The sequence below is a fragment of the Panthera uncia genome (genome assembly GCF_023721935.1).
Source record: "Panthera uncia isolate 11264 chromosome D3 unlocalized genomic scaffold, Puncia_PCG_1.0 HiC_scaffold_8, whole genome shotgun sequence".
Taxonomy (NCBI): domain Eukaryota; kingdom Metazoa; phylum Chordata; class Mammalia; order Carnivora; family Felidae; genus Panthera; species Panthera uncia.
In genome coordinates this window covers 25,390,771-25,415,438 of record NW_026057586.1, presented here as the reverse complement: position 1 = coordinate 25,415,438, position 24,668 = coordinate 25,390,771, and the positions used below count along the sequence as shown (strand labels likewise).

The 24,668-nt window shown below is 52.6% G+C and overlaps 1 protein-coding gene across 5 annotated transcripts in view; it reads left to right on the top strand.

Annotated features, from left to right (window-relative positions):
* CTIF (cap binding complex dependent translation initiation factor) overlaps positions 1 to 24,668 on the top strand; it is a 291,774-nt gene that overhangs the window by 257,671 nt on the left and 9,435 nt on the right. The window contains exon 11 of one of the 5 annotated variants that reach the window (XM_049620102.1): positions 13,381 to 13,592. The exons of the other annotated variants lie outside the window; for them this stretch is intronic. Within the exon in view, the coding sequence (XP_049476059.1) occupies positions 13,381 to 13,530 (150 nt within the window). The 3' untranslated portion in view covers positions 13,531 to 13,592. Of the gene's footprint in view, positions 1 to 13,380; positions 13,593 to 24,668 lie in introns of those variants that run through there. 5 annotated transcript variants of the gene reach the window in all.

Here is a 24,668-nt window from a genome sequence, read left to right as displayed (position 1 = left end):
TTGGTAAGGCTTCTGGTCAACAGTAGGCTATTAGTTAAGTTTGGGGATGTCAAAAATTATATGTGGATTTTCGATTGCACAGGGGGTCAGTGCCACTAACCCCTGCGTTCAAGGCTCAACTGTATTCCATTGTATGGGTATACCACATTCTTAAATCTGTTCGTCTGTTAATGGACATGTAGGTTGTTCCAACATCTTGGCTACCGCAGTGAGCACAGGAGTGCTAATGTCTCTTCGAGATCTTGATTTCAGTTCTTTTAGATCAATACTCAGAGTGGGATTGCGGATAATATGGTCGTTCTATTTTTAGCTTCTTGTTTAACTGTCTTTCAGAATAGCTATTTCTCTAACACTTGTCTTTTTTTTTTAATAGTAATAATAGCCGTCCTCACAGACGTGAAGCAGTGTTGATTTGCATTTCCCTGATAATTAGTGACATTGAGCACCTTTTCATATGCCTGTTGGCCATTTGTATGTCTTCTTTGGAAAAATGTCCATTCAAGTCCTTAGCTCATTTTTTTCAATCCAGGTATTATATATTATATATTTTGAAAATTAACCCATTCAGATACGTGGTTTGCAAATATTTTCTCCTATTCTGTAAGTTGCTTTTCACTGTTGTGTGGTGTGTGTGTGTGTGTGTGTGTGTGCGTGCGTGTGTGTGTGTTTCTGCGCAGAAACTTTTTCATTTGATGTAGTCCCAGTTGTCTGTTTTTGCTTTTGTGCTTCTAATGTCCTATCCATGAAATCACTGCCAAGACCAATGTCATGAAGCCTTTCCCCTAGGGTTTCTTTGACAAGTTACAGTTTCAGGTCTGAAGTTTTAATACATTTGAAGTTATTTTTTTGTGTGTGTGGTGTAAGAGTCCAATTTCATTCTTTGGCATGTGGATATCCAGTTTTCCCAGCACCATTTGTTGAAGAGACTATCCTTTCCCCATTGTGTGTTCCTGGTACTTTGCAGAAGGTCAGTCGACCACATATGCGTGGATTTATTTCTGGACTCTCAATTCTGTCCCATTGGTCTATACGTATGTTTTAATTACCATAGCTTTGGAATATATTCTGAAATTTGGATGTGTAGTGCTTCCTGACACGTTCTTTTTCAAACTGTATCAAGACTGTTTTGGCTATGTGAATCTTTTGTGGTTCTATATGAATTGTAGAATTGTCTGTTCTATTACTTTAAAAAAGGCGACTGTAATTTTGATAGGGATTGCATTGAATATGTAGGTCGCTTTGGGTGGTCTGGACATTTTAACAATATTACATCTTCCACGCCAAGATCAGGAACAAGACAAGGGTGTCCACTCTTAACACTCCTGCTTAACGTAATATTAGAAGTCCTAGCCACAGCAACTAGGCAAGAAAAAAGAAATAGAAAACATCCAAATTGAAAAGAAGAAGCAAAATTGTCTCCATGTGCAGATAGCATGATCTTGTATATAGAAGACCCTAAAGATTCTAAAAAAAAAAAAAAAGAAGAAGAAGAAGAAGAAGAAGAAAGAAAGAAAAAAGAAAACCCTAAAGATTCTACCAAAAAATTTTAAAAAGGTTAAAACTGATAAATGAACTCAGTAAAGTTGCCAGACACAAAATCAATATACAAAAATCAACTGCATTTCTCGACACTATGATAACAAACTACCTGAAAAGGAAATGAGGAAAACAGTTCACTTTACAGTAGCATGAGAAAGAGTAACATACTTGGGAATGAACTTAACTAAGGAAGTAAAAGACTTACCCACTGAAAACTGAAAAATGTTAATGAATGAAATCAAAGAAGGCCCAAAGAAATGGTAAGGCATCCCTCAAGCTGTTTTCCAGGAGCGTTCTAAGGACCCCTTCATCCTGCTGAGGCCCTCAGCCAAACTGTGACTGCCAGGGCCCCACACAGGAGGGTATAATTAGTGTTTGTGGCCTGAGCTAAGGGTGTCGTCATCTCCCATCTCAGCTGGAGCCAACGTGCCAACCATTTAATTGGTTGGGGGCGGGGGGGGGGGGGGCAGGGAGGGTCCTCTCCTCACACCCTTTTCCTGACCCTACAACACTCTTGGCTCGCTCCACTCTGCTGTCGCCTCTATGACCCAATGGTGATCTTGTCAAACTGTTCCGAGATGCCATTGAAGGCTTCTCCCTGGGCACCTTGCTTCAAAAGCTTCATCAAAAATTCCTCTGGCAGGGAATGCTGGGGTGGCTTTTAACCCCTTACTTCTGTTTCCTTTGAGCAAACTTTCCCCATGTACTTGGGGCCTGCTTCCGCCCACTCCCTCTCGGCCTTTCTGTCTCCATTCCGATCCCCCAGCCCATCTCTACCCGTGACTCCCAGCCTCCTGCGCTCTTCTGAGTCTGGCAGCCATAGCCAGAGGTCAGGAGTGGAGGAAAGGAGAAAGGGAGGGGGTTGCCCTGTGCCAGGAATCTCTCATCCCTCTGCACCTCCCTCTGACCCCCTCCCTATGGTTGGCTCCCTTGCTCTCCTTCCCTCCAGGCCCCAGAAACCCCATCCGCCCCTCCCTGCCTTTTCCAGAGGAAGGGCAGGGAGGGGGCAGGTGCCTCTGAGGGGTGTCTCCGACGGGCACACACCCCACCCTCAAGGATGCAACCGGTTGGGCTCCTGGAAGGGGCCGGCAGGCACAGGCTGAGGAGGAGAACACAGAGGGCAGCAAGTCCAGCTTCTCAGGAAATGAAATTGCCCCATGCAACAATGAGAGAGCCACATTTTCAACTTTTTGCGTGAGCGTGCATTCAATTGCTCACATTGTTTTGGCTCCAGGGGAAATCTGACCTCGGAAAAGGCTGAGATGAAGTGGGTGTGGGTGGAGATCCTCTGCTATTTCACAGGGCTAAGAGAGTCGAGCAGAACATTCTTCGGAGGTACCTTTCCAGTGGGACTGTTCCTCCCTTCCCAAGAGCAGGAGACGGGGCCTCATTCAGCTACCCAGCTGGGGTCGGGGCAGGGCCCACTATGGCCAGAAGAGGCCAAGGTCCACTGTGCCCAGGATACCGATGGACCCTAAGGGGAGCGGAGATCTGAAATTATTCCCCATGCGACCCAGGACTCTTGACCCTGCTGCACCTTGGGGAGCTTTTAAAAACTTACAAATTTTTCAGACCGCCCCTCCAACCCCACTTCAGCCAAGTAAATCAAACATTCTGGGGATGAGGTTTGAGAGGGGAAAAAAAAAAAAAGATTTCATCCCTCTATGTGATTCCAGCGTGCAGCCAAGGTTAAGAGACACCAATCACTGCATATTAGGTGCAGTTAGTGAGCAGCCATTGGCAGCCAGAGAGCACTGTGGGAAGAACACCGCCGGAAGACCCAGAGAGACCTGAGTTTGAATCCCAGCCCTGCCATTCCTAGCCTGTGGGGCTTTCACCTAATTCTTTAATTTTTTTTATGTTTATTTTATTTTTGAGAGAGAGAGAGAGAGCACATGCACGAGTGGGGGAGGGGGAGAGAGAGAGAGGGAGACACCAAGATCCTGTCAGCACAGAACCCGACGCGGGGCTCGAACTCATGAACCGTGAGAGCATGACCTGAGCCGGAGTCGGCGCTCAACTAACTGAGCCACCCACGTGCCCCTCACCTAATTCTTTAATGTTTCCGAACCTCAACTTTCTGTCTGTAACATGGGAATATGGGACTAACACCCACCCTGCAGGTTTAAGGCATCAAATAAAAGCAAGTAATGCACGACAGCCCCTTGGTGAGCTGCACTGTCGTGTACCACTGTTGAAAGCAAACCGTGTTCCAAGCATTGCTCCAGAGAAGTATCACATCACAGACCGCCCGGAATGCACTGTCCAAGTCTCCTAACTGGGCACCCGGGCCCCCCCACAATCGAACACAGCCCCCCCTTCCCTGAGGACCCCCCCACAGGCCCCCCCCGCCTCCCCCGGCGGTCCCCCCCCCACCTCCCCCCCCCCCCCCCCCCCCCCGAGTTATTCCTCCTGTAACATCCTGGGCAATGCGTGTCTACACAGGGCGGCCTACGCGTGTTCTCCGGACACGTTCTTTGCCAGGTGGTTGTATGAATGCCTCGTGACCTCTTCTGGGTTGCTTGTAAATCATTTCAGTCTCTCGTTGGTACCTGCGGGTAAGTTGGGTCTCGCCTAGTTCTGTAACCCCAAGTACGTTTTGCCCGGGACTCTCCGCTCCTTCGGGAAGCAGTGATTTGGTTTGAGACGATGCTACTTTTCTCTTCTGCACTGCAGAGTTTCCTAGTGGTACTGGAAGGAGGGAGTATAAGTTGTGAAGTGATCCTCCTCCAAAGGGCTGATGACCCGCTCGGTGACCGAATCCACAGAAATGAAGCAGCCATGAACACTGCTGACGGGTTGCACAAATGGAAGGGCAGGGGGGACCTTAGAGGTGTGGGCAGCTGCTGGGGGCAAAGGGGAGGGGAAGCCAGGGCTTTAGGACAGGTATTGGCGAGAAAGGAGAGAGGCCCCCAGGAAGAAAAGTGAACAGAGGCACCGAGGCCAGAATAAATGTGGCCCGCCTGTGTCGGCGCGTTAAAGATGGGTCTGATGGGTGAGTCCTGGGCCCGCGCTGGCTCCCGGGACACGCCAGAGGATACTGAAAACCTCCAAAAGTTTTGAAGCCAGAGAGCAACACTATGGAAGGCATAAAAGAGAGTATATTTGCTCATTCAAAAAATGCTGAGAAAAATGCTCCTTCCTTATTGAACTGAAAGGTCTCCTACACACACGTGCGGATAGAAATAAGCTGAAATAGCAAAGCCAAATAAACCTGGGCTCTTCTTAGCCAGAGGGCCTCAAGGGTAACTCTGTGCACAATGCAGTGCTCAAAATGAGGTGAGGTGGGACGCAGGACGGTGGGAGCCCAGACGCAGACGAGACCGGGAGATCTGGCGAGGGCACCTCAGCAAAGAACAATCCTCAACCCCTTGCGTCTTTAATTTCTTGCTGTAACCCTCGATCAAAAAGACAAAGCAGGAAGTGACAGGCTGGAAGGAAGCTTGAAAATTCAGGAGAACCCTCCTCCGTGAACAGTTTATTCCAGCCCTAATCTTAGGCACAGACCCTGCCTGGAATGTTCCTCTGAGAATGTAGCCTTCCTGGGGCAGGTACACAGCCCCTGGGCACTGGTTTAGCTGCAGAGCTCCTCCAGGTCCAACAGCTGCTGCTATGAATACCCCAGCTTAAGCAACCATTCCTGTAACCTCTGCCGAAATAACTCCCACAGTTTTGTCCCCTCCAAAGCTGTCGCCCCCCCCCCCTCCAGTTGGCAGCCAAGGCACTCCTGGTGTGATGCCCCTGACCTGCTCCAAGCCCCCACCACATACCCACAGGCTGGCATGCCTCCCCTGAAGCTGGGGATCCTGGCCCCCAGCGAGATAAAACCCAGTCTCCCCCCTCCCTACCACCACTCCCAGACCCCTCCCCAGCCCCCACCCTCTAACTGTTCTACTTCCTTAGCCAGGCTCTGCAAACTGAAATGTGAAATTTGAAGCCAGTGTTCCCCTTAGCAACCATGGTAACACAGGATCTGATAGAGAGCCTGGAGTTATAAAAATACCAGCTTCCACCAGACACTGGTTTCCAAAGGGAAACCAGTCTCCACGCCAGAACCGTTTTTAAACGGTCTAAAAACTCAAGAGACTTCCAAACCCATCTCAGCGTGGCTTCAGGAAGACATCTCCTCAATTCCCTTTTGGAAGGTGGTGGTGTTGCAAGCTTTGGGTATTTTCTCCAAAATATACAGCTCCTCTCTTAGAACGGGCTAGCCTTACACATATAGGTGGGAGCCGTTTTTAATAAACATCAGATCTTCGGCATCCTTGAAGGGCGACGTTGAATCGCTGCCAGCCCTTCCGGTTCCCTCCCAGGGAGTCAGCGCCACCAAACCTCCTAATCACACAAGGGGACGGATTTGGTCTTATCGCCTCTTCGCCGAAAACAGTTTTAATTAACGTGACCGTTTTTCTAGCAGGAGTTCCACGTTTAAGGCCTCGGGTAGGGAGGTAAGACGCCTCCCCTCCCGCGGACGCCCCCTCGGGCCAGCCCTGGGCCGCGGTGCTGAACCCCCACTCCCGCTCTCCGCGCCGCCTGCAGGGGGCGCTTGGCCTTGCGGGCTGGGGAGCGGGGCGCTCCCCGCGGCCGCCCCCGCCTCCAGACCCGCCTCCGCGGCCCCGCCCCTCCGCGCTCACCTCCTCCTTCCTCTTATCTCCTGGGGCCATGCCTGTAATTCTGAAAAATATTCTAACTCAGTAATTAATGTCTGAACTTCAAGAGGCCCCTGCTTTCTGCAGAGGCGCACAGGAGGCAGGCAGGGACCTGGAGGGGCTGAAGGCCTTGGTGGGGAGGGGCGGGGGTGCGCACTTTTTCTAAACTGGCGAGTGGACCGTGGAGGGAGGATAAATTGTTTCTGGCTGGAGTTGTGTGTGCAGGATACACACGCATCTGCACCTATCCACGTGCCTCTGTCTACATTTTTAAATCCTCTGGCCTTTGTTTTTTGGTTTTTTGGTTTTTTTTAAGTAAGATGCCTTCCTCCCACCCTCCCCTCCCACCCCCAGTGGCGATTTCCAGGCAAGTGCCCCCTTGAATCCTGGCCTCCTGGATGCCCGCCGCCGCCCCCACCCCCTGCCCCGCTCCCGTGTCTCCCCGTGGTTTGCACAGCCCAGCCCTGCCCAGACTTCATTCCAGGTACCCTGTACCAGGCAATAGGAGCGCGAAGTGCTGGGCTGGCTGCTTGAGCTGGGGCATGAATATGACGTGGTCCCTCCCCTCGCAGAACTGCTGTCTGCTAGAGAGAAGGGAAAAAGGGAAGCACCCAGTCCTGGGAGCTGGTCCCAGGACCCACACTGATCTTCCTTAACCTGCTCCAGCTCTCAGGCCCATCTGATGATACCCCACTGGCTGCTGTCCCCACCTCAGATGTAACTAATGTGTGAGCAGCACTTGTACATCTGGGCCAGATGCTGTTAGGAACCACCTTTTTTCTAGAATCCCTTGGTGGCTCCATTATCACTGCCGCCAGCAATGATCAGTAGCTTACAGGTGGCCTGGGCCAGGCCCTAAAAGAAGAAACCTCCAGGGTTGCCCTTACTTGTAACTGGCAAAGAAGGGTGCTGGGGAAGGAGGTGGACTTCAGAGCCAGACAAATTCGCGCATCGTATAGTCTCGGGTCCTTGGTTCCTTGTTGGGATGCAGATTAAATGGGATTTAGTAGATTTGCTAATTGCGAGTGGACTTCCTCCCTTCCCTGTGGGAGGTCACACAAAATAAAGACATGAAAAACAAAAGACATGAAATAATGGGATCAGTCAGCAGCATATTTGTATCATATAAACGAAGCGCTTCGTAATAAGCAAAACTGTGAAGGAACACAGTAAAATAAGTCTCAGGGCCTTTGCCCTTGCCTTTCCTTCTGGGAGAATGCCCTTCTTCCCGGCACCCTTCCGGGTCTCAGCTGGTCAGTCCTGGGTAGACCCTCACTCACCACCCTCACACCCCTGCAGCCTGCTTTCTTCTTCTCCATAGCCTTTACCGGGATCTGGCTCCACCTTAGAGTTTTCTGTGTGAATCTGTTTTCTCTCTCCCCGACTCGCATGGAAATGGAAGCTTTCTAAAGGCAAGGAATGTGTCTATTCTCGTTCTTCACAGCTGTATCCCCAGGGACTAGAACAGTGCCCAGCACAGAGTAGGTGCTCGGTCGATACTGGTTGAATAAATTAATGAAATAGAATGTCTAGACTGAGCAAAGCAGGAGACAGATTACCTTCTGTCCAGATAACCCTTCTAGAGTTAATCTGGACAGATCTCTCGGGAAATAAATCCAGAAGCCTTGAAGAGGCAAGGTGAGTCGGCAGCGTGGGGCTGGCTGGTAGCCGTTCCTGGAGAGGAGGTCAGAGTGGGAGAGGAAGAGAAACGCTCGCCCCAAATCAGACTCAGAGGAAGCAATCTGTGCTTACAATATAGGCGAATGGGCAAAAACTACTGTCAGCCGGTGAAGCTGCCTGCATTCTGTCCCTACGCTTTGCTCTGCTCTAATTAAGTGGTCGTTTCTCGACTTCAGTCTGCCAGGCCTCATGTGAGATTGAATTAGTGTGTGTGTCCCAGGTCAGAATCCCACGAGCCACAATCCTGAGAATCAGGATGGGCTGATTCCCACGAGCCCACAATCAGGGTGGGCTCGTAGCTTGGCTTCACGGATCGATAGTCGTGGGGAAAGGGTGATGGAGGGGCATTGAGTGAGCACCTATGGGCACGGGGGATATGGGGGGGGGGGTGCAGGCAGAGTAGCAGGGCCTCCGTCCCCCACCTCCCCCTTGGGGAGGAAAAGAAGTAAGGAGGATGGATGCTCAGGGCTCAGGAGACTTCCGTGAGGGTCGGGAAGAAGATGAGAACACAGCATGTGGGGGGTGGGAAGGACACCCTCAGTCACAGATGTCGAGGACAATGGCAGCCTTACTTAGCCCTAAACAGTCCCAACACAATCGCAACTAGGCAGCGACACGTCCAGTACAATATAATGGGAGCCACTGTGCCCTTGCACGTTTGCTAGTAACTGCATTTTAAAGCAAGCAACTGGTGAAATTAATATCTTTTATGTTATCCAGTATATCCAAAGAATGGCTGCTTCAACATCTAATCAATATTAAAAAGTATCAATGAGATTTTTTTTTAATACATTTTTTTTGTTTGTAGTAAGTCTGAAATCCACTGTGTGTTTTACACTTAAAGCACCTCTCAGTTCGGAGGAGGCACATTTCAAGACGGCATGTGGCTGGTAGCTACTGTAGGGGACAGCACAGGTCTGGGGGCTAGCTTCCAGAATCCTCAGGCTTTGGGGAACCATTCTGGATTCCTAAACAATCTAGATGCCCCTCGAGTCTCAAAGTATTTTTTTCTCCTCTCTGAGAACTCTGAGGGGTTCTCCCTCAGTGCTCTCCCTCTGAGCACTCAGAAGCAAAGGAAAACGTTGGGAGCTAAAACCTAAATCGACCAGCCAGGGTGCTAGCGTTGGGTGGTTGGCTGGGGCTCCCTGGTAGGATCTGCAGAGGCAACCCTTTTGACCCCAGAATGAAGGTGAGGAGAGGGAAAGGAGGGGGAAGAAAGGGTAAGGGGGTGGGGGGAAGCATAGAGCAGGGGACTCAAGGGCAGGGGGGTGGCAGGAGCGGCTGACTGTGAGACAAGGCTACAAGCAGAATCCCCGGGGCGGGGGGGGGGGGGGGGGGGTGGGGGGAGGGCAGGCAGCTACCAGCTCCTTCTCACAATGGCCCAGTACGTGGAAGACACAATTAGCTCATTCTTGCATTGCATTGCCCTTTTGATTACACTGTTCTCAAGACTTCCATTTCTGTAATTAAGACCTTGTCCCTTACTCAGAGGTATTGGAACATAAAAGTATTTGCTGAATCTGGTTTCCCAGGGTTAAAAGCCAGACTTAGGAAATGCAAACACACTTGTGGAAATGCAAACACACATTCACTAACTAATTATCCCATAATTAAGGCCGAAGCCCTGCTTAAAACAATTAGCTCTGGGAATTGAACAGTAGGTATAACTCCACTTTTTGCTAATTGTTCTTCCCCAATAGACTGGATATAGCCAGTCCCGGGGCCTTGGGGGGGTGGGGGGGGGGTGGCGGGCGGGAGGAGGGAGGGACAGTAGGGAACGAAGTAGCCCGTTGCTTTTGGTCTGGACTGGACCACGCTCTGCTTGGTTTGGAAATGTTAGTCAGAGAAGAGTTTGAGGTGTGGAGAACAGCAAGGAGGATGTGGTTTGGGCAAGGGGAGTCGAGCGGCCGCCCCAGGCTTGGACACGGGCCATGGGAAGTCTCAGAAGCTACTGCTGGCCACACTGAGGTGGTTTGCCTGGCTGGAGCTGAGGGCGTGGGCCAAGGATTAGCTGACTGGAAAGCAATTAGATGAGGTGGGGCTGGCTGGGAAAATACCTGGAATCCCAGGGCCAGAGTTGAGACTTGCTCGGGTAATGCCCCAGGCGGGAGGCCTTGTGGGCTCTGGGGACTGGAGGTACCCACCCTCGAGGGTGGCTACCAGGATCCCCGCTGGGCCACAAGCCTTTTTGGCCTCTTGCTGATGGGGAGGAATGGGTTCTAGAGGGTGGGAAGTCGAGAGGGGCTTTCCTGATTACCAAGGCCTCTAGATGCCTCCCCCACCTCAGGGTGTGTGCCCCCTCCCTCCACCCCTCCTCAGACTCCCAGGACTTTCCTGAGGCCGGCCTGGTGCCATCAGGTAACCTCCCCCTTTCCTAGGTAGGAGGGATATGTGTGTAAGGTTCCAGGGACTTTCACATTTTGAAAGAAGAGCTCGGAAGAGAAAAATGGATGCCCCTAAAGGGGGGCGGGGCGGGGGGGATGGAGAGCAGCAGCAGTTCTGGGTTTCGTAGAGGTCGAAGAGATAACTGACCCCCCAGTGAACCCTCTGTCCCCAGAAAATCCCACATACATTAAAGCTTGCGGACCATCCCTGAAGTCTCTCCTCGGGGGGCTTCTCGGTTAACAGCCCCTGTTCTAGAAGTGAAATTTGGAATCTTCATACAAGCAAACGTTCAGAGGGGCCTTCCAGACCACCCTCAAAGCAACTGTGTAAAGGATTCCGTGGGTCGACCTGACTGACAGCTCACTTTTTTCCCCCAGAAGGGATCCCAGCTCTCAGACTAGCCCTCCTTCCCTCCCCTCTCCCCTCTCCCCTTCCCCCTTCCCCCTTCCCTTCCTCCCCACCTCCCACCCTTTCTGTCCCCTTCACGCTCTCCATAGATCAGAGGTTAGCAAACTTCTATAAAAGGCCAGATAGTAAATATTTTAGCTTTGCAGGCCAAGAGGCTAAATCGAGTTTAACCACATCCCTGTGATTTGTACTGTGCGAAGCCATGAGAGCAGTTTCTGTGGAAACTACTCAGTTCTGCCTTGCTAATGCCAAAGCAGCTGGGACAGTATGCAAATGGATGAGCGTGACTGCATTCCAACAAAACCTTATTTATGGACACTGAAATTTGAATTTTATAACATTTTTATGTGTCAAAGAATATTATTATTCGTTTGCTTTTTTTCCCCCAGCTATTTAAAAATGTAAGAACCGTTCTGAGCTCACAGTCCCCATAAAAAGGGTGCTGTGGACCAGATCTGGCCGCTGGGCTGTAGTTTTACAGACCCCTGATCTAGATCTGTGGTTCTCCGTGCTCATTAAAATTGCGGGATCACCGGCAGCAAAGGGAATTTGCACTTTCCCAGGCTGTGCTGCTGCCACTTTAGGAGATCCACGCTCTGGGTAGCCCTGATCTAGTCTGAACTCCACCCGCATTTTACTGACAACAAAACTGAGGCCCAGAGGTGCCATAGCTCTGTCATACGAACCCAGGGAGAGCCTTCTCTATCCCAGGATGCAGAGCTGTCTGGTTTTCTATCTCTAGCTGCTTCCAGAGATCTACCCTGCCAGCTCACACTGCCCAAGGCTCTCACCGGGCCACAGGAAATGTGTGTGTGTCCCCTGGTGTCCCAAAGTGGCCGGGCTCCAGTGAGTCATCTCCCCTGAGTAGAGACAGTGTGAATGCACTGACGTATCCCCATGCTGTCAGTCAGTTCCCTCCTGACACGTTGTCAGCTTTGGGGATCCACAGGGCATAGCAGGACAAGAGGGAGGCTAAAAGTCCCCTCCGTGAAAAGGGAAAGTGAAAGAACGAGGGCTCGGACGTCAGACTAACATGACTTCAAATCCCACACTGTCGGTACTAGCTGGGACCAGGGAAGGTACTTAGCCTCCTTGAGCGTCAGTTTTCCCAACAGTAAAATGAGAAACGGCCCTCTCTACCTCTGCAGGATTGCCATAAGGATTAGCGATCACATCTGTCAAGTTTCTGGCACATAGTACAAAACGTTTATGGTATCTTTATTGGCCACCCTGGCATCATGCCTTAACCACAGAGCTACCCAGCCACAGCCTGACAGGCACCAAGAAAGGCTATATGATCCTCCTGACGACACATGAGACGGTGGCTGTGTTGCTGTCCTTACATTATGGAGACATTCACTGTCCCATACTCCGATGACATTTTCAGTGGTGATTCAGGTTGGCGTGTGTAAGGCCATGTCAGAGGTTTGTATCGGGGGCCCTTGGGTGGCCTTCAGCGTCTGGGAACCCACTGAAATCGGATGCTGACATCTGTGAACGTGTGTAGATGGGCATTTTCCTGGGAGAAGTGCCAAAGTTTCCATCAGACCTTCAAAGAGTTCCGTGCTCCAGAAAAGCTAAGGGACCCATGTCTGCAAACACAACACATTAGACAGCACCAAACTCTGGTGACAGATTCCTAGACTTGAGAATCAACTCCCTGCTCCTTAGGTATGATCTTGGGCACACTGGACATCATCTGATTCCAACCCAAACTTCCATTTCCTCGGCCCTGAAACCTGTGCCTAGCCTAGCTGTCTCACCAGTTCCAGAATCAGATGATATCCTCTGAACAAAAACCCAGAGTAGGGAAACCAAGAATGGGTGGAGGTCTCAGAGTGACCACTGGGCGAGCAAGGGCCGCACAGGAACTACCTGCAGGGACAGTATGTTTGCTTCAAATTTAAATGCCGGGGGCACGGGAGTTAAAACAGGTAACACTAAGCTGTGGTAATAAGCAGGATTGCGGTGACCCTAGGGGAGGGGCGGTGAAACGAAGGGCACAAGAAGCCTGTGGGGTATGACCCAGGTTCTAGCTGTTGCTGGGGCCATCGGTAGCACAGGCGTATTCCCCGTGCGAAAGTTCATCTAACCGCGTCCTTAGGATGTGTCGTGCCTTTTTGCACGTGTGATGCTTCAACCAGAAGTTCTCTCACAAAAATGTTCCGCTGAGAAAAGTAGAAATACAATGTAAAATCACCCCGTTGGGGATTTTTCCACGTAACTCTGGAGTGGCATAAGCATATGGCTTGAAGAGCGAGCAATTTATATACAAGCACAAATAGCGGGGTATGATGTGAGCATGATCTGAAGGCCAGATTTAAGTATCTTTCTTTTTGACCCAAACTGCTATCTAAATTGGCCCACGGAACTTTTGCTTTCTTTCGTTATCTCACGGCACCCACAGGCCGTCTCCGGCCTCTTCACAGCAATGGCGGCCCTGCCTTGGTCTGGCCTACTGTGGATAGCCTGTCCACCAGGGCAGCGGCCCTGCTCAGCACACCCATGGTTCCAGAGCACTGCCCGTCCCATCCCCTCTCTCCTGTAGGCTTCCCTCCAACCGGTTTCTTTTCTGCCTCCCGCATCCCATGCTTCCCACTCTCTTGATGGTTTCCTTCTTCTCTGCAGCCCACCAAACCCACCTGAGGAAGGAGAGCCTTCCCTTGACCCCCTCCGGGATTCCCCTCCGGGAACCACCCCGTGTCTCTCTTCCCTACAGAGCCAGAGTTTTCCAAAGAATTGTCTCTCTACATGCTGTCTGTCTGGATTGCTTCTGCCCCTTCAAGCCAACAGTACGGTCCTTGTTGAAATCACCTTGTTGCGAAATTCAGAGCCTGGCTCAGCCCTCAGCTCCGCCAGCCCAGCGTAGCAAGAAAGCAGCTGTCGGGGACGTGTAAACCAATGAGAGGATTGTGTTCCAACAAAACCGTACTGATCGACGCTGAAATTTGAATTTCGTGTCATTTTTACGTGCCAGGTGGAGGTATTTCCCAAACTTTTCGTGTAGGAGCCTTTGCTTTCGGCCTGTGTTCACCTGCAAGGTCTTCTCCACAACTTCCTTTGGTGTTCTCTTAACCAGAACCTGGAGAAGTGGATGTGCTTTGGGACTTACCAGAGGACAGGCGACCATAGCTCGTGGTGAGCCAGGAATGGGGCCCCAGGTGCAAGTCCCAAAGCCCATGTTGGTCACGGGCAGATTCCCACGGCAGCAGCAGCCCCCAAACTTGACCTGTACAGACTAGATCTACATCTCCAGGCCTGGGTTCATCCACCTGACACGCGCCACCCTCCCCCCCCAGGGCCACCCACAGACCCCCGCAAACTCAGGAGCACCTAATGGAACCCATCTCCTGCTACCAGAGAAGATACCACCACCCTCTGCCCCACTAATTGGTAGGATCTGTGGGCAGCAGCTCTTACCCGGATCTCAGCTCTGACTACCATGTTTCTGCCTGGCCGCAGCTCGTGAGGCCAAGGTCCCCTTTCGCCTGAATTAGCCCACCAGCCTTCTAACTGGGCTCACCCCCGTCTCTCCGTACTCCAGGCTCACAGGTTTCTTGAGGGTGATCTTTCTCACTGTTTGGAATGTTCTTCCCCATCCCTCTCCTGACCCCACTCTTTCCCTAGCTTGACCTTACGGGGTCACCGCAAAGCTCTCTCCCGAGGAGATCTCCCCTGGGCTCCTCTCCCCACCCAGGTGAGGACGGTCCTTCCCACCACCCACCCCCATGGCACCCTTGGTTCTGTGCCACACGCGGCCCCCTCAGTAAGAGGGGCTGCCACTGATGGAGCTGCTCTTCGTGTGTGCCAGCTGCTATTCTAAACATGGGTCCTCGGTGACCGCACTTAATCCTAGTCCAGTTTCCAGATGAGGAAACTGAGACACAGAGAAGCGAATGGTGCAACATGATTAGTGGGGGGCTGAGTCTGGATTCGAACCCAGGCAGCCTCACCTTCCAGCCTTGGTTCCCATCACTGATCTGCTTGAGCCATGTCTGTCCTCCCAACCACACTGGTAAATCCATGAGGAAAGGATTCATGCCTCCTTGTTGAATGAATGAATGAATGAATGAATGAAAAAGTGGTTGCTGTCCCTTCAGGCTCCCTGGAGGAGGTACAGGACCTGCCGTGCTCTGGGCCGGTTATGTGCCTGGGTGGCTGCATCCCAGGAAACAGAGGGGCCCTTCTGAGTGGCTTTACCCCAGCCAGCACAGGCTTTCCTTCAAATCCAGGCTGCATTTCTTCTGAGAGGGCCAGCTGGACACAAGGTCCTGTGTGAGTCAAAACTAGTCTAGGTAGACCCTAGACTAGACCTAGAACTAGCTAGAACCAAATAGTTGCCCCCAGGCTGTGAACCCAGAAGCTTCTGGTTATAGAGATTAGGGGAGGAGGTCAGGGAAAGCTGGGAGGAGGAAGGTCTTGTCTCAGGAGACAGTAAATGGAGTCAGGGTGGGGTTTGCTCCTCGTCGTCCTCACAGGTAAGAACAAGACGTGTTCAGAAGCCTGTGAACAGATGGCTTTGGCTGGTCTGGAGGTCTGTGAAAGGGAGGAGAAGGCAGTAGGGCCCCAGGGGTGGAAGTGGCCAGCAGCCAGGGCCTGAGCCACTCCACCACCACCCCCCACCCCAGGCTAAACACTTTATCCCCTCCCAAACCCCTCAGGTGACCCGGTGAGAGTGCATGCATAATACTATTGGCAAAACTGAGAATAAACTGAGGGTTGATGGGGGGGTGGGAGGGAGGGGAGGGTGGGGGGTGGGCATGGAGGAGGGCACCTGTTGGGAGGAGCCCTGGGTGTTGTATGGAAACCAATTTGACAATAAATTTCATATTAAAAAAAATAATAATAATACTATTGGCCGGCAGGCGCACTCCTCCAAAAAGATTTAGAAATAGAGTTTAGAAATAAGGTTGCCCCAGTATGACAGTTTCTATTCTGCTAAGGGTAAGCCTCCAAAGCCAAACAAACTTCCAGGTGCCAATTAAATGCTCTTATCTCCAACCTTAGACTTGGCAGAGAGTACTTAGTGAATCCTTTCTGCCGTCCCCAGGCAGCCCCAGGCCCTTTTCTCAGCCCAGGCCTGTCTGTCCCTCTGTGGGGTGGCTGCCACTCCAAGTACAAATGCTAATTATGCCTTTAGCACAGGCCTATTATTCTCTGCTTAAGCTTGTCCCAGGCCCAGCTGTCCCTGCCCAGTTGGTGCTTGGTTACTGCCTTGCACCCAAACCCACTGTGGAACCAGCTAAGCCTCCTCACCCAGGGACGGACCTCCGGCCCAGCTTCTGGGCTATGGCTTCAGACTCCTCCCCCCGACCCCCACCCCGGAAGACTGGCACCCTCTGTCTGGAAACCGGCCTCCAGCAGGCACATATTCTTAAATACAGCCTGCCAAGATGATCACGCTGGAGAAGACGTGTGTTGAGCGAGGGTTTCTTCAGAATCCCATGCTCCGCAGCAGGGTAAGGGGCAAGTGTGCCCTTTCTCCAGGTCCTCGAGGCCCCCTGGCTGGTTACCCGTGCCCTCCCCCACTCACATACCCTGTAAAGTCTGACATTGGCGGGAGGGATGCCTGGTTGACCTGCCACACCGTGGAGAACCTTGTAAGCAGCTCCTTCCCGGGCTTGTGGGAAGGTGGGCTGGCGAGGCCCTTCAGAGAACTGTGTGCCCAAACAGTTAGTTGGTGGGGGCGGGCAGAGCTACAGCAGCTGCTGGGCTCTGCAGTGGGGACCCCTTTCCGCTGAAGCTGGAGTGTCACCGTCTGTGACAGAGCCCTCCGCAAGTTTCCCTCTGGGACTGCAGAAACCAGCAGAGAAACCAGTCACCTCCCCACCACCCTTCTTCCTGATTAAATGTCTTGATCTAGGAAAGGAGAGATCTCGCACCCCCAGGAGGAGTCCTGTCTTCCCCGACCTGCCCACCGAATTCTGTGTTGAAACACGGGGGAAGGCAGGAAGGCGGTAGGGATGAGGAGAGGCCTTGCCTCAGGGACTCGAGTGGCTGGACAGTGGCTCGGCCACCGGGAAGGAGGAAAGGACTGTTTCGCAAGCGAGGCTGGGCACTCTGGGCTGGCCGATCAGCCCCTGGCACGCGGCTAGGCCTGTTAGGAAATCAAGGAGGCTCTCTGTCTGCTTTCCAGCAGGCGCCACTTCTGTCTTTCCACTGCTTTGCTCAGTTCACAGCGCTGGCTCCAGGGCCAGGCTGGCGGGCGGGCAGGCGGGCCAGGCACCCTCTGCCGCAGGCCTGGTGCCCAGGGAGCACCCGCTCCTGCCTCAGCTAATGTGGTCACAAGGGTCCCTGGGACTGGGCTGCAGAACCACACGGATAAGACCAGCCGGCCACTGGTGGTCATCTCGGGTGGGAAGGCAGGGCGACTCTTGGGGAAGGATTCCAGACTGTTTCCTTCTCCGTTGAGCTCCAACGCCCTTATCTCCTTTCCTGCCAGGCGGGGACTCCTCACTAGTCACACACAAAAGAAAACCCCACCCAAGATACACACCCCCCCTCCTTGGCCCCCACATACTTGAAGGGGGAGGGCTTGCCTCTGGTTCCATGTAATCCACCTGGCTATCAGTCAGGGAAGCAGTAGGTATGCATTGCCCTAATATTAGAATATTATATATTTGGTCCAGAAAGGGAGGGGGGGAGGTTGAGGAGAACAGCGCCCACTAAATGGAGCCACCTTGGTGTCTGCTCTGAAAGTTCTTGGAACTGGCAATTGATTGAGATGCTACTTGGAGAGAAAACAGTGATGGGCCGGCGGTGGTGGGGAGGGGGGGGGCGGTGCAAAGGGCAATCACAAGGTTCAGGGGTGATTGGGTTGAAGGTGGAGGGCCGTTATGGGGCAGAAGAGAACAAGGAATGAGCGAACAAGCACACATGCTACTCCCTTGAGTGTCTTACAGGCCTGAGTATTCCTCTCACTTCCGAGATTATGGGAATAATCTTTGGAATATGGGAATATAGAAAAACGAAGCCCCGAGATGTCAGCTCATTGCGCAGTTTACAAGGCTTGTTGCTGTGAGAGCTCAAGTGGAACCATGGCCTTACAACTCTGAACTCCTTTCCAGGCTTCATGGCCCACCTCCGAAGAGCAGTCCACATTCAGACTTGACGTTGGGCGGTGCTTCCTAGAGGCAGGGGGCTGGCCTCGTTGACCCCTCGGGGTCTCGTTCCAGCCCAGCGCTAGTGGCAGAGTCTACAGGCCAGTTGCTATGGGAACTATAACTTTGAATTTCCTGGCTCTGGGGCTGTGAAAATCACAACCTGAACCTTCCGTTGATGTGGGTTTCTCGATTAATTTCCTGTTTGATTGTTTACTTTAGAGAGCGGAAAATGCCTTTGCAGGCAGCTAGTTCCCTCCACCAAGACGCTTATCACACCCTCCCCCCACGAAGCCAGCAAGGTCAAGTCCAGGCCTCAGGTGGGTGGAGGTTGGGGGGGGTGGTGGCGGTGCGGGGCCAGGGGCCAGGGGCTGGGAGAGGCCCAGCTAAGAGCAGATGGCATTGTGCCCTGACTTCTCCTTGTGCCTGCCGGGGGTCCCAGCCTGGCGGGCACCAGGAGAGTAATCTATGGGTGCAGAGACCAGCCCATGAGGGGCATCTGCCCACCACCCAGAGCCCCAGGCCTGGCCCCCAGCCAGCCCAAACCCCTCTTCCTGTCTCAGGGAACCGTTTCGTGCTGAGTCAGACACAAAATGCAGTCTTTCCTTCAGAGGGGTGTCTATAGCGTAACATGAAGGGGTGAAGGTCCCAGGTGCCACCCAACACCCAGTGCCTCCAGGCCAGGCATTCTTGGCCAAGTTCCCCTGGGGAAGCTTGCAGAATAACTGCTTTTCCATCTGCCTGTCCTCCAACTGCCCTCCGCAAGGCCCCGACGCTCCAGCAGAGAGCGATGGACAGGGCGTCCATTATCATCATTGCATCTTGTTCCCGTCTGCGTCCTTGGGGAGCGGTTAATGCTGGCAGGTTCAGGTGAGGCCCTGCAGGAGGAGTCATGATCCCCTGCAATGACAACCACGTCACAAGGAGTAGGACGCTTTGTCACCTTCAGAGCCCCTCTCCCCACCCCCCAGCAGAACCCCTCAGATGGGCAGCAGCACTCATGCACTCACTTTATAAAGAGGGGCGCTGAGCACAAGGAAGGGAAATGGAATAGGCTAGAGATCAGCTGATAATCTGGGGGGCCCCCAACCCCTCAATACCCTTTCCCTTGTCTAGGTGACTGTATAAGGTACCACGCAAGTCAGGGGCCTTTAGTGAGCAAAGGGGACACTATTACTAATTATTTCGGGATGGCAAGTGAAAACCAGAACCATCCCAGGAAGAGGGCGGTGCACGGTCCCTCCACTTTTCACTGACCACGCCCCCCCCCCCACCAGCCTTGTTTATGTGGGACTTGCTAGCGGAGCAATGGTTATATCATTTGGCTACGGGGGTAGATGAGTCCTGGGGTCAAACCCTGGTTTTCCATTACTGGCGGGAAGTCACGCCACTCTACGTGCCTCAGTTTCTGCAGCTATAAATGAAGATACTACAGTGCGTGTCTAACGCAGATAAACTGGAGAAAGGATAAAGTGGGTCTTGAAACATACACACGGTGCAGAGCTTCCCGTGCAGAGCAAGCATTCAAAAAACGTAAGCCAGGGGATGATCGAGGACCCGGAAGGTATTGGTCAGTCCTCAGGAGACACCTTCTGGAAAGGTAAAACCTCAGAGCTGCCTCGGGCATTCTCCATTCATCCTTTAGGAGAGATCCACGATGCCCGGGAAGTGAACGCAAAATGAGCCACAGAGGGGACAGGCAAGGCTTATAGAAGGGGAAGGAAGGGCACTAAAGAAGAAGCTGGGAGGTGTTGACAGCAGTCATGGCCAACATCCCTGTGGTTTCCAACCCTGACCTAGGGTCCTGGGAACTTATGGCTGCAGGGACGCTGTGAGCAGAACTCCCCTCCTGTGCAGGCCACTGGCCAGGGCTTGGCTCCCAGGAGGACCCACTGGAGCCGTGGCCCCATCCTCTGGCTCCGATGTCTGCAGGATTCAGTGTCTGCTCTGAGCCCCAGATTACGTTTCCGGCCCCCTGGGGCCAGCCGTGGGATGAAGCATTCCCCCATGTGACATATGTGACATTTACTGCGGCCACTTTGTACAAGGCGGTTTGCAAACTCTGCAGGAAGGAGGCTAATTATTCCCTCCAGGGCGCCTGGTCCGCAGTTAGGGTGCCCGCCCGCCTGCCCGCCTCAGCTAGGAGGGCTGACGGCCAGACCACAGGGCATAAGCTTGGACCGAAGTCCAGGACAGAACCATGAATTTCCTTGACATCCGACCATAGCTGCCATACAGGGCTCCTTATTAGGCAAGTGGAATGGTGATATTTGGGGCAAATCCCCCTCTCCTGGGGATGGCTGAGATGCAGGCCGGTGCAGAGCGCTGAGAGTGAGTGAGGAACATGGCACAAACTGATTTCGTAGCCACCCTGACAGGCTGGGCAGCGTGAGCCCTTATACATCCGTGTACCTGTGTCTGCAGCCACCCTCACCCCTGCCTTCCACGTCAGCGGATGTGCAACGGTACCACTTTGCTTATTTAAGGCTCATCTCTGCACACGGTGTCCTCCTCTCCTCTGATTTTCCCTTTTTTTCCTGCCTTCTACCCTCTCACCTCCGCCTCTCCCGCTGTAACAACCACCCCCCCTCCGCCCTGGCACGGGGGTTCTACCCCTTTTCTCAAGTTCAAAAAGAAAGAAAAGACAGAGGGGGAGGAGGGAGGGAGGGAGGAAGGAAGAGGAGAAAAAGAGAGAGAGACAGAGAAAAGCAGAAACCCACAAAGGAAAAGAAAAAAATGGGTCCCCTCGCTGTCTTCCACCTCCCAACCTCCCTCTCCTTCTCCAGCCCCATGTGACCCGGGCCTCCACCTGTCCCTACCCCTGCTCTGAAGTCATCATGGCAAAGGTCACCCGTGCCCTCCTAATCACCAGGTCCAAGGCGCCCTGGTCTTTGTTCATCTTACATGACCTCTCGAGCATTTGACACGGCTGACCTTGTACTTCTCAGAATTCTCCTGGCTTCCGTGGCATCACCTTCTTCTATTCCTCTTGGCTCTCTGACTGTCCTCGTGCTCCTTCAGGGGTTCCTCTTCCCCCACCACTCTTTAGATGTGGCTCTCTCTCCAGGTTTGGAGCCCTTACCCTCTTCTCTTCTCACCTGGACCTTCTCTTCTCACAAGCACCTGCGGCCTTGACCTGGCACCGATGATCTCGGATAGCCAGTCTCCCATGAGTTATCTTCCCTGATCGGCCCCAAGGACCATGGACTCAATATTTCTAACGCCGAACTCCTTCACATCCCCCCAGACCAACTCATCATGCCTTCCTACGATCATTGGTGACACCCGTATTTATCCAGTTGGCCTGGGGACGACCCGTCTTCTATATCGTCCTTTTCCTCACCCTCACTTCTGCCTCCTAAACACGTGTCCTCCCATTTCTTCCCGCCTCAATTCAAGGCACCGTATTTTCTCACAGCAGCCTCCTTACTGTCCCCTTGCCTGCAGTACCCCACCACTCTGCCAGCTCTGGTCTGTTCGCCACGCTGTGCAAGAAAGGATCCTTCCAAAATGTACTCTGTAGTTTAAAATCTCTCAGTGGCTCTCCAGTGCCTTAGGATAAGACCCAAATGCAGTAACATGGCATCTAGAGCCCTATAGGATGTGGCCCTTGCCTCTTTTGTCATCAGGTTCCCTCTCTCCGCCAACACTATATATTTGAGCATCTTGAGATACTTGTTATTCACCAGTGCACTCTGCTAGTTCATGGGTGTTTGCTGTTTTTTGGGTTTTTGTTTTTTCGTTTTTTGTTCGTTTGGTTTTTTGCTCTTGTGCATCTGCCGTATGCTGCTTCTTACACCACATGCACGTTCTCCATCACCACCACTCCATCCCGTGCTTCAATCCCACGTACCTAGCACAGTCTCTCAATATCCCCCTACTAGACTATGAGCTCCCGGTCTTATTCTTCTTGTTGCCCCTGTAGTTACACGATGTTTAGCACAAGGTAGGTGTTCCATGAATGTTGTTGAAAAGATGACTAGATGGATAGAAGGATGGAAGGAAGGGAGGAAGGAAGGAAGGGAGGAAGGAAGGAAGGGAGGGAGGATGGATGGATGATGGATAAGTAGGTGAGGAAGGAAGGGTAAGTAGGTGAGTGGGTATATAGATGGATGAAAGAATGGATGGATGGATGGATGGATGGATGGTTGGATGGAAGGAAGGAAGGAAAGAAGGAAGGAAGGTTGGTTGGATACATGATACGTGGGTAGATAGAAGGATGGATGGATAAATTGATTGTTGGTGGATGGATGATTGCATACTTGGGTGGACAGATGCACTAATGGATTGGTGGCCGAGTAAGTGGATGTGTGGATGGGTGGGTAGGTGATGGCCAATGCAAACAAAGAATATGTAAAACCAATTCAATTTTGTGAAGGCCCAGGTTGATTATTGTCACCAGACAATAAAATTAAGAATTCTGACCTCCAACCAGCAAAATGAGAATTAGCAAAGGTGAGAGAAATTAAAATAATTCTCCAAGACAGAGGATCCTGACCCAGGACTTTTGAGCATCCTCTAGTTCTCAGACTTGCTGTCTCTCTAGTTTGTGCAAGCCACTTCACCCACTATGCCTCAGTTTGTCTATTAGGTACAGATAATAATGCCATGGCCTTTCCCTGTCTCCACAAGAGTGTCACGAGGGTAAATGAGACAGTACACAGAGTGTGCCAAGAGCTTCAGGGAAGATCCGTGTTGACAGAGAAACAGATTTAATAACAATAATCACACCTTGCATTTGGATCAAGCTTTGCACTTTTCAAAGCTCTTTCACAGACATTGTTATCTCACTTGACTCTCAAAACAATTCGAGGCAGGTATTATCCCTCTTCTCAGGTGAGGAAACTGAGGTGCAGGGCGATAAAGTGACATGCCCGGGGTTACTCTTAGTGAGGGGCAGGTCTTCTGACTCGAAGGCTGCTGTACAATTTTGATGACAGCCTTTTTCGGATAGATTATCTCCTTTCCTGCCTCCCTGAGGAGACCCAGACATCATAGACCATCTCTGTGATGACTCAGGGTCATTATCATGACCATCAGCCCCCGTGCTGTCCTCTAGACCTGGCCATAGGTGCAGGTGCAGAGACGCGGGATAGAGGGTCTCTACCCTAGGGGGCTCCTAGGGGCAGGTGGCCACGTGCAGCTCCCCAGCCCGGTCACCACGTGTCCCGGCCATCTCCTCTGGCTCCGTCTCACTCTCCCGCCTCCCCCCTCTCTCCACCGTCAGTGTTTGTGCCTGGCACGTGGCTTCCATGGCCACCGCAGACCTCTCCCTGCCACTCTTGGCTCTTTCTTCTCTCTCGCCTTCCTGCCACGTCTTCCACACTTGCAGCCTATCCCACCACATCCCTAGCCCTTCTGTAGACCCAGCCAGCCCATCAGGGCTCGATGAATGTGTTCTCCAGAAAACCAGCCAATCGCCTGCCTGCTCTCTGAAACCGTGGCTGTGCTCTGTGGTGGCCACTCCCCCCACACCCTCCGCGACCCCCGGACCCCCGAGGGAGAGAGGCCCCTGCCGGTGGGGTCTGAGCTGTGCTTTTGCTACGGCTGCACCAGACATCGTGGGTTTGTTCTACAAGGTTGAAACCCTGGGCTGTTGGTGAGCTGGGGTGGTCAGGGCGGGCTGGCCAGCCTGCCTCAAGTTGGCACTCACTCCTCCGTGGAAAGGCCAGAATTCGCCATCTACAGCACTCGCTTCCCTCCCACCAAGGAAGGCAGCCCTACAGCCCCTCCCATCAGCACGGTTTCTCTCCCCACAGCGTGGCATCCCAAACAACCGGGGTTACATCCCTGCAAGCCCTGTGGACCTTCCCCAGGGGACTCCAGGATGCTCCCACCAGGGTGCCTTTCTCCCTGGTTGCTGTCGGGCCTCCCACAGGCTGACTGCAAGCACCTTGGCCTCTTCCCCCCCACCAAGGGAGGATATGATGGGTGTGCCCACAAGTCTCCGGCGGAGACAATAGGACAGGAATGCATTAGCTTCCGAACAAACACTGTGTGGGCTCGCACAATTGCCTTGGATTCTCATCCAAGAAACACATTTCACTGTTCGAGGGCGCGGGTGGCTTGCCTGCCCCAGCCCGCCCACACCCCTTTCTACGCCAGAGACTTTGATGAGAGCGCCGCCCCTCCCCACCCACTCCAGGGCCTTCCACCCGCCCGCCCCCACTCCCCACCCCCGTGGGGCAAGCCTGCCTCCTCCATCGGTGCAGCTTTTCTCCCAGAGAGTCCTGCCTGGGCTGAGAATGGCCTGCCCACCCAAAGAGTGCCCGCCCCGGTCGCTACTTATTTTAACCATTCTGTTATTGTGATAAAGTTTGCATAACATAACATCGATCACTCTGGCCGTCTTCAAGCGTACAACTAAGCGGCATTAGGCACCTTCACACTGTTGTGCAACATCGCCACCATCCATCGCTAGAACGTTTTGTCTTCCTTCCCGACCTGCAACGCCGTCCCCACGAAACACCGGCTCCCCAGTCCCCGCTCGTGCCCCCCCCCCCCCCCCCCCCGTTCTACTTTCTGTCTCTACGAATTTGACTCTTCTGACTCAAGAAGTGGAATCAGACAGGATTTGTCCTTTTGTGACTGTTTTTCGCTCGGCGTAGTGTCCGCGAGGTTCATCCACGTTGCAGCGCAGGTCAGCATTTCCTTCCATGTTAAGGCTGAAGAACATTCCATTGCATACGGATGGACCGCAGTAGTTCATCCATCCATCCCTCCACGGACCCCCAAGTTGCTTCTGCCTCTCGCCTGTTGTGAACATGGGTGGAGAGGTACCTGTTCGGATGGCCACAGCTTCTTGAGACTCCTCTGGGACTTAAAAAAAAAAAAAAAAAAAAAAAAAACATTTTCTCCAGAAGGGGCCAAATAAAGCAAAAACAAAAAAAGCGCTCTCTGGCCCCCT